This window comes from Orcinus orca, chromosome 3 (genome assembly GCF_937001465.1).
Source record: "Orcinus orca chromosome 3, mOrcOrc1.1, whole genome shotgun sequence".
In the NCBI taxonomy this organism is placed as follows: Eukaryota; Metazoa; Chordata; class Mammalia; order Artiodactyla; family Delphinidae; genus Orcinus; species Orcinus orca.
In genome coordinates, this window is record NC_064561.1 from 72,224,968 (window position 1) to 72,238,543 (window position 13,576).

The 13,576-nt window shown below is 37.5% G+C and overlaps 1 protein-coding gene across 1 annotated transcript; it reads right to left on the reverse strand.

Annotated features, from left to right (window-relative positions):
* Positions 1-1,353: 1,353 nt before the first annotated feature.
* On the reverse strand, positions 1,354-6,813 carry FBXL21P (F-box and leucine rich repeat protein 21). The gene is made up of 4 exons (XM_004282097.3): positions 6,433-6,813; positions 5,820-5,942; positions 2,670-2,841; positions 1,354-2,325 (listed from the first exon to the last, which is right to left on the reverse strand). The coding sequence occupies exons 1-4, from the start codon at positions 6,796-6,798 to the stop codon at positions 1,682-1,684; spliced, it is 1,305 nt and encodes a 434-aa protein (XP_004282145.1). The 5' UTR covers positions 6,799-6,813; the 3' UTR covers positions 1,354-1,681.
* Positions 6,814-13,576: the final 6,763 nt, after the last annotated feature.

Sequence of the window (13,576 nt, forward strand, 5' to 3'; positions counted from 1 at the left end):
GTATAAATTACATGATCTGCAATAGTAATAACTATCTTTAAGAAATGGGTTTTATTTTTGAACCAGAAATATCGGTCCCACAAGCATTTATTGAATGTGTTCTGAGACTTTCAAACACAAAGGTGAATGAAATGCCTGTTCTCAGAGTCACAGTAACAAAGACCGTGGTACAGTGGTGAGAGCGTATGCACAAGGACAGTCTCTAAATAAAGGGATATGAACTGTGCTACTTTTTAAAATCACCATTTAGAAATAACAATATATTTTAATTCCTTAATAGATGAGAATATTTAAAAATTTTTTCCTATAAAAATATTCAAAACTGGAAAATAATGAACATATTTCAATTTTTTTAGTTTAATTGACTTCTTAGAAATTTAAGGTATTGGGGAGAGGACTTAGAGGAAAAAGTCTGAAAAAGAAAATACTTATGTAAAACTTGCCGAATGCCTACTATGTGCTAAACACTATGCTAGATGCTGGGGATACAACAGTGAGTAAAACCCAACCTTGATCCTGCAACGATGGAGCTTACAGCACAATGGTTGAAGCAGATAATAATCATACAAGTGAAGGGCAAGTTACAATAGTGATAAGCGCCACAAAGGGAAATCACAGAACACTGAGACTCACGGAGGCTTCCCTGAGGAAATGACACCTAAAGGAAAGATGGAGCAAAGAGAGTAATTGAAGTAGAAAGAATATGCACAAATGCACTCTGACTAGAGGGTTCATGGCAGTCTTAAGGAACTGAAAGAGAATGGGAGCAGAAGGGCAAAGGGCACTTGGTAGGAGAAAACAAGGTCAAAGAAGCAGGGAGAAGCCAGACCTTGTAGGGTCTTGTGGGTCATTTTAAGGATATATGTTCACCTTAAAGGCAACAAATACACAGCCGTTAAAGAGTTTTAGCTGTGTTACTAATTAAATTCTAAGATCACTTCTGCAAAGGATCTGGCATAGTTTCAGATACACAGTAAATATATTCAGTAAATGCTGATTCCCTCCCAAGCACACTCTGAAAAATTTACCTTTTTATCTCAGTAGTGTATTTAATCAATTACCAATCACAGTATCTTTAGAAAATGAATTAGCATTATTTAATTTTAATCTAATGCCCATTTTCTCCCAAGTAATATAATAAAGTAGAATTCAAAGTGCACTGAAAATTAGAAGTTATTTATTGAATCATAATATGATCTTATATAGTGCTAAAAATGGAGTACAATTAAGCCAGCCTCTGTATCTATATTTTGATTGTACTCTTAGTTTTTAGTACTGAATATTTTGTAAAATATATCAATACCAAGATGAAACAAAAATGATTAACAATATAAAGTTGTAAATGACGTAATTTAAGGGATCCAGAGCTCAATATTATAAATTTATTTAGCAAGCCAAAATATACCTTCAAGGAAGGCTGAGGAACTTATCTAGAAACCAACTGTTTCTATCAACTATCTAATACACAATACAGTGTCTGTGCCCTATATATGGTTTCTGTCTTTTCAAATTTCTCTTATTTTCTCAAATGTTTCTGCTGTAATCCATTAAGACAGTTTGCAAACAATAAAATATTTTACCTAAGACATTTCAGCAATGCATCTTAAAATGTACATTTGCAGAGACAGAAAGAAGCTAATCTTATAGATTAAAAAAAAAGTTAAGAATCTTTGGTAATCAATTACCAGAGAGGCATGACATCAGGGAACCATACTCTTCCCAGGTATTTGGAGACTTCAGCATGAATTTCATCTAGGCTATAATCATCATCAGGGATCAAAACTTCCTCCATGATAGAGAGCTGGGTTAGCCTTCTCCCACATAGTCTTACAAACTCAATGAATGCACTGCAGCTAACTTCACATTGACTGAGGCCCAAGGCTGTTAAGTTTTTACAGTGTTCAGCAATACAAATAAGTTCATTATCAAGAGCCTGAAGACCATTAGCACATACTACTAACTCTATTAATCGTGGACAGTTAAAACCTATCCGTCCTAGAACTGCTTTGCTTATGGAACGACCAAAATAAAGGTGAGTAACAGGGGTTTCTTCTTTGAAGAACGTCTCCAATTCCTCTTCATATAAAAAGAAGTACATAACAACATTAACTCCAGGGGAGTGTTTAATGAGTACATCCCAACTTTGTTTTTTAATAGAAAGAAATTTGATTTGTCCAGGATTTTCACTCACAACATCTATTCGAAGATGCTCAAGGTTAACATGGGTCTCACTTGAAAGTGCCAGGAGAAGTTCATCACTTAGCATGTAATAATTTAATGCCAGTTCTCTAAGACCTTGACAATGGTCAGCTACACAAAGGATTCCTGCAGGAAATGGGGAAAAATCCTTAAACACAAAGAATATGGATACTAATAGAACATTTTGTGAATTTAAATTTGATATTATTCATTATTTGCTAAAATAGACGTAATGATTTCTGAGGAGATGGATGCCAAGATATATATAATTATACTTGTAATAAAAAATATCCATAACTAAGATACTCCTAGGAGAAGCAATTTAAACTATACGTAGCTTATACATTAAGAGGTCTTTTGAAAAAAGATTAATGAATTATGTCTCATAAGCATGTAGTTTTCAATAGGAAATTGCATTATTACTACTACTATAATAAAAAAACATGCAAGCATAAAAAAATATAACCTACCATCAGATGAAACATGAGGACAGCTACTCATTTTGAGGCGTCTTAGAGTATCACTATTATTGGCCACAAGAATCTTCAAAGAAGGATCATCCACTGGCGTGTCTTCAATTTTGATTGATGATAATGATTTTGAGTTGACAAAAACAACTGTAAGTGCTGACACAAAATGAGACTAGCATGGCAATAAGAAAAAAATTACAAAGACATTATTTAAACATCTACAGCTTCAATTAAGTAATTCATTAAAACTACTTATATCAACATGCTTACACTAACATAATAAAAGCAATCAACATACTACTATTTTTTACAGTGCCATTAGCCAGTAGAAGACATTTCTATAACAAAGTATAGTTTTATACTTTTACCATTAATAAATGGAATGGTGAGAAAGGAAGAAATTTCAAAGATTTCATAAACACATCTTCCAATTATTTTCAATCTTAAGGATTTGTTTTTCAATATTAAAAGGATATAATCATATTTATTTCCTAGAATAGAGGTTGGCAAGTTATGGTCCACCAGCCAAATCCAGTCCACAGCTTGTTACTGCTATGACTCATGAGTTAAGCGTGGTTTTTACATTTTCAAATGGTTGAAAGAAAATTTTTAAGGAGTAATATTTTGTGATATGTGAAAATTATATGAAGTTCCTTCAGTGTCCATAATTAAAGTCTGACCGTAATACAGCCATGCTGCCTCATTTATGTAATGCTATGTCTGCTTTCACACTACAGTGCTAGAGGTGAGCAGAACTATATCACCCACAAAACCTAAAATTGTGCTTTCAGGACCTATTCAACCCCTTAGCCTAAAAGAAATAGAAATCTTATCTGTTTTATTCACTCCTGTATGTCCAGCACCTGAAATAGTATCTGGCACATAGTAAAAGGTCAATATTTATTGTTGATGAATAAATGAATAAATGATGTCATATTCTTCCAAATTTTTTTCTAGCAGATTATCTAAACAAAGATACAGTTTGAAAACTCTCTCTGTTTTGAAGATTGACAAACTAAAGCTTATTTACAGTTTGACTTCAAAATGGATGGAATTTCACAAGTTTTCAGATCCAGTATTTTTTGACACAGATAGAAAGTATGGAAACGAAATCCATGCATGATCATTTTTCCTTTTTCAAAATCAACTCGGATTCTATCAAAGGCTCTATTGTCCCTATCAGAATGACCAAAGTGGTTATACATCTCAATTCATTTATAACAAAACATTGGTTTATACTAATTGTAAACTGATTTACACAAATTTTTAAATGGTGGACAGCTAAACCTCTTTACTAAATTTTATGGTGCCAAAAATTATTAGAGGAATAGAAATAGATCACTCATTTTCCTTAAGAAATATAAAGTTTATTTTCCTTTTAATCAACTCTCACCCAACTCTTTTAGTACTGAAGGACACATTTAAGCATAAGAGTACATATTTCATCACAGTAACAATATATTAGTTTAGTACTTCTTATGCCTAGCAAAATGCTGTATCTTTACATTACTTTCCCTCAGTTTACAAATGAAAAAACTGAGGCTCAGAGAGATCCACAACTTTGCCAGAAGCCACAGAGCTCATTTTGCTGTGGAGGCAGAGCTTGAAACGAAGCCTGCTAATCGCTGGTCCTCCACTCTAGTGACTGCATCAGCTAACCCAGAAGCTAGCCCTGGAAGCTGATGTGCAACATGAGAGACAGCCCAGAATCTCAGAATTTCAGGTTGATCTGATTCCCTAGCTCATAAACAAGGAAATAACTACTTAGAAGTAGTAAGTTTTCATCTGGTTACTTAAATTACTTGAATCCCCAAAAGACCCATTCTTTTCAGGCTAGCAGAAATGCTTGCTAGAGGAGAGCCATGACCCAGTTAGGGAGAAAGGAGATGCTACTATTCCTCTGTCCTCTTCCATAGGAAGGTTTCCATTAGCCAGTTTTACAGACAACCATAGTTTAGTGCTTATTACATATCAGGCACTATTCTAATTCTGGGTTTATAATAGTAAATAAGCAAAATAGAATCCTTGCCTTCAAGGAGTTGGTTGATGTTTTCTGTCTGAGGAGAAGAGAGTAAACATGTTAAATAAACAAGGTGATTTCAAGCCCTGATGAAGGATATAAAGAAAATAAAATACTGTAATACATTAGTGAGTAACTACAGGAGGGGGTGTTGTTTTAGCAAAAGTGGTCAAGGAGGGCCTCCCTGAGGAAATGGCCTTCAAGTTGAAGACTGAATGAAGAGAAGACAGTCATCAGTTTCTGTGGCCAAGACTGCTGGTTGCTTCCTGGGAATCGTCCATCCTTTCTTTTTTGGTAATCTGGTTCCAATTTTTAGCTGGGCACATTGCCACCCAGCTAAAAGACTGCCCTAGCCTCCCAGAAATGTGATGTGGCCACAGAGCTAGGCTGGCTGACAGACAGAAGCACCATGAGGTACTTATGGCTAGTCCTGTGGTACTTACAGCTTGAAAAAGGAGAGGGCACACCCTTCTCCCCCCATTTCTTCCCTCCAGCTGTCTAGAACAAGGACGTGATGGCTGGAACTGAGAAAGCCATCTTGGGCAATGAAAATGAAGAAAACACCTTGGAGAGAATGGAGCGCCTAGAAGGGGCGTGGGTTCCAAACAACTTCATACCAGCTATGGACTGTGGCACCTATGGATTTCTTTAGTGTAAGAGAAATAAACCTCAGTCATGTTTTCAAGCCACTGCTGTTTTAGAATTTCTTCTGTAAGGATGCAATCATCATCCTAATCAGTATAGGACATTTAGTTAAACATTATATTGTTCCACCTCCAATGGAGAGACTATAGAATTACAGGAAAGACACCCACTATTGGCCCTACACACTCTACATTCAAAGCAACTAAGTAAACTGGCACTTGAAAATTCTAGGTATAACATCTAACTTTTATATTAATGACATCTACTGTGAAACAATTACTAAAATTACAGAATATATCTAAAGAATGAAACCATGCATCAGCTATTTCATCAAAAATAAGTGCTAGTCAACAGAAAACGGCTTTAAATAATTATTTGAATGCAAGTAGGGTTATGGTCTGTTTTTAGGAATAGAATTATTTTTGACTAGTTCGACAATATTTAAGAATGTTAGTAGATCTCACAAAAATGTCTAGCATCTTTACCTTTGACACATTCATAAAACTTGGCTTGGCCGTTGAAATCAAGCCCAAAGTCTGTATAGAACAATTTACCAGCTGAGAAAGTATGTCACAGGCAGCTTCTGCTGATTCAGTACTACTATCAACCTACAAAGACAATTTAAAATCTTTATTTCCTGAATATAACTTATCAGAAAGTTATTGGCAATATAATTATTTAATAGAATTCAATTGCAAAACCATACTTATCCCTTCAAGCTATAAAATAAATTAGAAGTTTTTCTCTATACACGCTATCTCAGATAAAAAATGAAAAACAGAAATGATGACAAGTGAATTTTCTAAGCACTTTAAACTTTCAAATCTTATTTACACTTTCAAATTGTATTTATACTTTCAAATACAATTACCTGAAATTTAATAATGACATCTACATGAAGGAAACTGAAGTTTAAATTATTCAATTATAGCTCAAGTGCTACACCTAAATCTATGCAAGTAACTACAGAGAAATAGGAAATAGTTTGGGATTAAAATTCTGCAAAATTCATTGACTGCTTCAATATAATGATCTAGTTATACACAAATGTCAAGAAAACCCAAGTCATTGTTTTTATTTAATGTTTATTCCTCTTACCTTAAAGCTGACATACTGGAGATGGGCAGCATGCTTTTTAATGATCTGCTGAATGAGATCAGGATGAGTGGAGTTAAAATATGAAGTAGCTGACTTGTTCAGTTCAAACTCAAACTTTCTCCAAAGGTCAGGAATATGAAAAACTTCATTCCATCTCCTACATACAGAAGATGCCCGGGCCCGATCCATTAAAGGAAGATACTGAAAAATGCGTAACACTACGTAGTGAGGCAAACTCCCCCAGTCTAGAAGGACAGTGTATGTATGAGTCTGGTTGAGAGAAGAGTAGAACCCAAGTTTAGGCTGTTTCACTGCTGGTGAAGACTGGACAACTTTATTCCCAACAGATAAATTGTTCCTCTTCATTCTGTAAACATTAAACAATGTTAAGTGACCATTTTCCCCACATTTCCATCATATATTTTGCTTTAATTGTATGGAATAACAACATTAGAAAATGAGAAACAGTTTAATACAATTTTGACAAGAACCTTCCACTTTCATGCATTGATAGGTACTACTATGTGCTAGGGATACGAGATAAATAGGAGGGGACCTGCTCTCAAAGAGCTATGATGAAACGGCAAAATACGGTGATACATGCCATCACTGAAGTTGGGACAAGTTGCAATGGAAGATTAAGGGAAGGGCATGTATTTGAGTTTGTATGTGGGAGCGAGTGGTTGGGGAGGCTTCCAGGAGGAAAGGTCCAAGGAAGCAGTGTAAGTGCCAGGTTTATTCCTCGTCAATGACTGTATTCTCACTATCACACTGCAATTGTGCTAAGAACTCCCAGGGGGTCTGGGAGCCCTTAAAACATAATTAAAAGCATAAATCTGGGTAAGTCCCAGCTCTGCCATTTACTGACCACGGGATCTTGTCTGAGCAAATTAACTTAAGCTTCAGTTTCCTCATCTGAAAAGCAGGGAGAACTGCAGTACCAATCTCATAAGGTTATTGAGAGGATTAAAGTATCTTGAGTGCCAGGACACAGTAAGTGCTCAATATATGCTGCAGTCATTGTTGTTATATTAAATTGTCCAGTGAATCTTCCTGAATAAATTTCATGACATTACTTAAGTTGGAGCACAATTCTAACAAAAAGTCAAATGACCTGTGACAATGTTCAGATGACACCCAGGACACAAGAGCTGTAGAGAAGTGGGATATAGCAGGGACAGAAGCTGTGTGACCAGCATACTGGTTCCTTACCAGCCAATGTAAAATAGCAAAGGAATGAGCATTCTTTCCCAACGAAAAGAAATGATGACTCTCCAGGTATTAGTCAGCTTGAGACACAACTAAGTTCCAAGAAATTTCAGGTCTAGATATACCCAAGTATATAATCCTGTACATAGATTTTACATAAGAATCTAAAGTATTTTAAGTATACAATAATTTAAAAGGTAAAATAATGATAAGAGTAGTTCTGAACTTATGTTGACTATATAACCCTCTCTTTACCCCTGAATGTTAGGAATGTATATGTGGAAGACTTGGTGTCATAATTGAAACCTACCTTCAACTCTAATGAAATATCTATTTAATATGTAAATATCTCTGTCTGTGAGTCACTCTGTCTGATGTGAAACATTTCTTAACCACAACATAGAGGTGGATCCCAGAAACAGGAATGACCTATAAAGTCACTGAACAAAATGAAAGGTCATCTTTAGGGTTTGGAGAAAAAAAGGAAAACACATGTATCTCAATCATCAGGCAAAAGAGCTACTACACACTTTAATCTGACTAAACCAGTTACGTGCATAACTGAGCAATACAATGTAGAATACATGAAACTGCTGACATCGATAATTCAAAGCATATACTATTTTAAAGGGCTAATTCCCTAAAAGGGAATACGATGGCCCAGGGAAGGTAGAGGAATGGACACTAGATTCTCAACTCTGATGTGGAGCACATTTATTGACATTTGGCTTGTAACTGATTTATTTGGTAGCCTACAGAATGGAGAGTTAAAATTTTACTAAGGAATTACAAAAAAGTTATCCCTAACATAATCTGTCATTAAAAAAGCAGTGAAGCCAAAAATAAAACAAAGACTTCATCCAAATGTCCAGTTAGAAAACTGCCTTGCAGTTCTAAATAAGGGGATTGTGCTATACATTAAATCTGCATCAACATGGATTAAACGTTAAACCTGTTTATTCATTACAATCATTAAATTGCCAATTCACTGACAGAATCACCATAAATAACTTCAGGATATTAGGTACCAATAATTCTATTAAAAATAACACCTTAGTTTTCTTTTTCCTCATGTACATTAATTTTCAGAATATAAAACCCACCCACAAATCATAAATTTTATATATAATAATTTTATAGCAATGAGCATCAGGAAAATATTAGAACTCAAGACAAGTTGATCTTTATTAGCTTGAAATTCCAGCCTAAGCATATACAATCACTTTTCAAAACTGCTATTTCCTTTTCAAACTACCAACTGTCTTACCTAAAGAAGGCTTCCAAGTTAGAGTCCCCTCTGAACAAGCGAAATGAAGTGACTGCTGCCATGGGGTGCTCACCAACATCCATTTGACTTCACTTCCTAGCTTGGCAAAACAGCACAAAAACACATTTATCAGAATATATAAGTAAAATCCCAATAATTTTTATGCTTAGGATATTTAAATATCATTGTATATGCTGAAAGTTTTTGTCAGGAAATTACTGATTCCCAAACTATTTTCTACTCAGAAGAAAACCTGTCCCTTAAAAACAAAACAAAACAAAAAACACATTAGCCTGATAAATGGAAATACTGCAACACTTGCCAGGAATTACATGTGAAGTTCTGCTCAAATAAAAGGCTGTGTGTGGATCAAACAGTCAAAGGAGGGCTCTGAAAATCCACATTTTAACAAACACATATGGAGAGGTATTACAAAACATTGAGGGTAGCCCATGATTACATTTATTTGTTCATAGGCTGTGTAAATCTCTCAGTTCCAGTTTTTAGCAGCACGTAACGCCACTACAGTTAAAATAATTAAGCAGGCAGAACTTTGATTTTTTATCATTCCCATATGAATGTAGTTTGTTTGACTAGTCTGCTGTTAACATAAGCTTCTGTGGTTTTTATTTTTTCACTTATACTGAGACATATAATTGATTCGTTCATAATCGATTGATTCATACTCTCTTTGAGGTTTGATCAATTTTAGGCACAGTGACTTATCAGAATTAGGAGCAGTCTATGGACATGGAAGAAAATAATAACAGGTCTACACCAGGATAAAACTCACTGCCTGGACATCATGAATAAGTATCATAAGTAAAAATAAATAAATGCATTGTGCTAATTTTTGTGAGCCTAACTCAGTTACACACAGGAGGTGGAGGAGGCAACCTATCGATCCACTAAAAACGTCTCTTAAATCTCTAATGCCTACCACCTGCCAGCTCTCAACTTCTCTCTGAAGCCTACTCCTAAAATAGAACTTTGGAGGACAGACAGGGAGAATGAATTAGAGGTCAATATCCACAATTTGATTTCCCCACTGCCAAGTGCTGTTCTACTATCATCCAAAACACTATTTTCCAGATAATGGCAAGGCCATCTCTCTCTCCTTTACATTCCACTCCAGAAGTAGGCAGAAAGGAGCCACCAGGTACACTTTCAGAGGAACACCACAAATAAGAGAAAGAAAAGTCAAGTGACATATTTCCCTAATCAGACGACACACAATTTTATTTACTGCAGAAAATTTTCTACTGAGTTATCAATACGGCTGATTTTGTGTGTGCAGCACATTCTTTATGCTAGAGAACACTGAAGAGATCTAGTAAAGGTATATAAATAGGGAATCACTACCTAAGACCCATAAGGTGGTACCAAAGTACCTAATTCAGATCAGTTCACTGGAGTCTTTAAGATCAGATGAATTACTTCCCAGGTGGCTGAAGGAATTTGACTGCTGTTTTAGAGTCACTATCTGAAAGTGTGAGGGCTGGTGGAAGACAAACCCAGAATTCAGAATCCCATTGGGTGGTAAGCCACAATTTGGAAAAGGGAGAGATGAGCAAGCCTGACACTGATCACAATTCTAGAGTATAAAGCAGGTTTGTAAGCACTTGGGAAAGAATGCAATGATGACTCAAAGTCCACTTGGTGGCTTCACTATCCACCGTAATCCAATTTCCTTTTTTTGATACGTCTATTAATTTGGTAGATAAGGTGACCCTGTGAATCGGAGCCTCTAGAAGTATCTAAGAAATCTCCCACAGGATTCTTGAGGGAAAGATAATCAAAGACAGGTTAGACGAAAAGCTAAACATCCAAAGCCATATCTTCTGCACCATCACCAGATTCTTCCAGATTGGTGAAATGAATAAACAAAAGGCACTTTTAACAGTTTCAAGTTTTTAATAGTCGCAACAGTAGAAATATTGTGTAAATACTACAGATAAAGAATAAAAATTCAAAACTATCTAAAAGGTTAGACAAATTCGTTGGAAGCAGCAAGATGAAGATGAACAGAAATAATGAGCAAATGTTCTTTATTTAAGCTACTTTTCTAAGGTGGTACACTGAGAAATCAGGCTGCTGCCACCACAGGCACATGGTCTCTGCTAAGGGGTCTGAAATCCCAGTCACCAGTGCAATGACCAGGGAGGCGTGGCCTGGCAGGAGAGCAGAAGATTTATTCCAAAATATAGCTTTGAAACACACAGCATTCTAATAGAAGCAAATTGTGCTGAGGGGCAAAATCCTCCCACTAAACATATCCCAAACAGAGGACAATTTTTTAGGGATGTTTTCAAAAATATTTATGTTCTTTGCAGCCCACATGACCCCTAAGTTCCCTTCTAAATCTAAAACTACAATTTCTTAAAATATGAAAGTCAAATTACAATATCATCAAGGTTTCAACAGGAGAAAAATTAGTATTTATGTCAAACAAATCTTTCCTAAAGCAGTAACTGCCAACTTTTTGGTGTTATATTTTTTCATTGATTTAGCAATTTTCTATACACTCTCAATAGTCTCTGTTGTACCAAGATATATTTATTTTTCAGGAAAACTTTTGATTTTAAAATAGGTATGTTTGCTTTTAAATGACTCATGAAAACTGAAGTTTTCAAAATACATGTGGATTCAAAACACCTTTTGAGATGCAAGGAGAGGGTTAAACAGAACTTGAACTGAGCTATCTGTTAAAAATCCTTGAAAGGGAGGCCCAGCTGTTCCCCTCTCTTAACCCTCACCACCTCTACTCCCAACTCTGGAAGAGAAAAAGGAGCGAGCACAGGAAGCCAGGCCCCCTACGGGGAAGACTTCTGACGTGGGGAAAGCCCTATCTTAGGGCTGGGTACACCAAGGGATCCAACAATTAATACAAAGAGTTCAGGAAGGCATTTTGCAACATTTTTCTGAAGAAATAATCATAATTTTTCAACTTTGGGGAAACCTTCTGGGCACAGGTGCTAAAAACAAAACCAGTATACCTAAAAGAGCATAGATTCTTCCAACTCACAGGAAAGGCTTGAGTCTACTTTTCTCCCAGACAAGCCTTTGTAAATTTAAACTCTTAACACGATCCTCCTGTAAAAGGAAAACCCTTCAAGTAGTCGTGCAGAAGCAACCGCGTGTATCAATCACTTAGCATTCTCATCAACTACATGGACTGGAAACATGTAATGCGCGTTTGAGAGACAGAGAGAGAGAGAGAGGTTAAGACGAATGCAATCCTTTCAGAGCTTACCCTCCAAAGATGAACAAAATGATTGAATTTGGGAAACCTGGGTCCCGAGCTGGGCCCTGCAGAAAAACGACCACGGGAAAAAACCAACCACCTGTGGCTGTAAAAACCAGACGTAAGACCCGACCTCAACGCAAGTCAAATGCGGGGGTGGAGGTTGGCAAGGTGGCCTGGCCTGGGGCCGGGTGGGGTCGTTAGCCAGGGCCCCCCCGCCCTCCCCGCCTCGGGCGGCCCTCGGTGGGCAGCGCCCCGGCTGCGGAGGCCAGGTCACACCTCCTCGTTCCCGGAGAAAGTGCGCTGGGCGGGGCGCCTCCCGGTCCCCAAACCACAACCCGCCCGAGTCAGGACCCGCGTTCCGGCCCGCGGCTTTTCCCAAAGCCAGCGGAGGCGCAATCCCCGCACACCACCGCGCCCCCCCAGAAGGAAAGGCTACCTTGCAACACAGAACCGCGTGTGTTTCCGCGCGCGCCCCGGTGTTCGTGGGCCAGGCTGCGGCGGCGGCACCAGCCCACGCCGTCCCAGCTCGAAGCCGCTACACTGGAGCGGAGTGCGCTGGGCCCGTGGCGAAGACCCCTGAGCCCGCAGGCGTCTCCCAGACCCGCCCCCGGGCGTTCACGCATGCGCGCAGCTCCACTTTTCGCGGGAGACCGTGCGCGCCAGCTCTCACCTGCGCAGGAGTCCGCAGGGCACCTTCTTAGTTGGTTAGTGGGAAGTTTCTGCCCGCCGCCTTCACCGAAATCGCTGTAGCCACCTGCGCCGTGAAACTGACTACCAGCCTCTCCGAATGGGAGTGAATTTGCAATTCCAGTTTCTAGAACTTAAAACCTCCCTGAAAAGTGCACCCTTTATTAGTATACAAATAATTGAAACTTAAAATATCAAAAGTGTTAACAGCTCAGTGTTAAATATGTATATATCACTTCCTTGTCCTGCTCCACATCTCATTCCCTGGGGATAACCACTGTTCATTGTGTAAATTACTAGACCTTTGGTACACACCCAAAAGTATCCAGTGAGAGGCAAGGATTTTATTATTCTCATTTGTTAGTTTGAAAAACATCTGAGATCAAATTGTATATAATGTTCTGGAACTTCTTTTGCTTACTACACCATGGACATAGTTCTCTATCAACACATATAGATCCCCCTTCTTTTTTGTTTTTACAAACATCTTTATTGAGGTATAACTGACAAGATAAACTGCACATGCTTAAAATGTACAATTTGATAAGTTTGGACACCTTGAAACCATTGCTGCAGTGAAGGTAATGAACATACGAATTTCTCCCGAAAGTTTCCTTATGCCCTTCTGTAATCCCTCCTTCAACCCCTCCCCCATCTGCTTTCTGACACTATAGATTAGTTCACATTTTCTAGAATTTTTTGTAAATTGAATCAGAGTGTGTACTCTTTTTTGT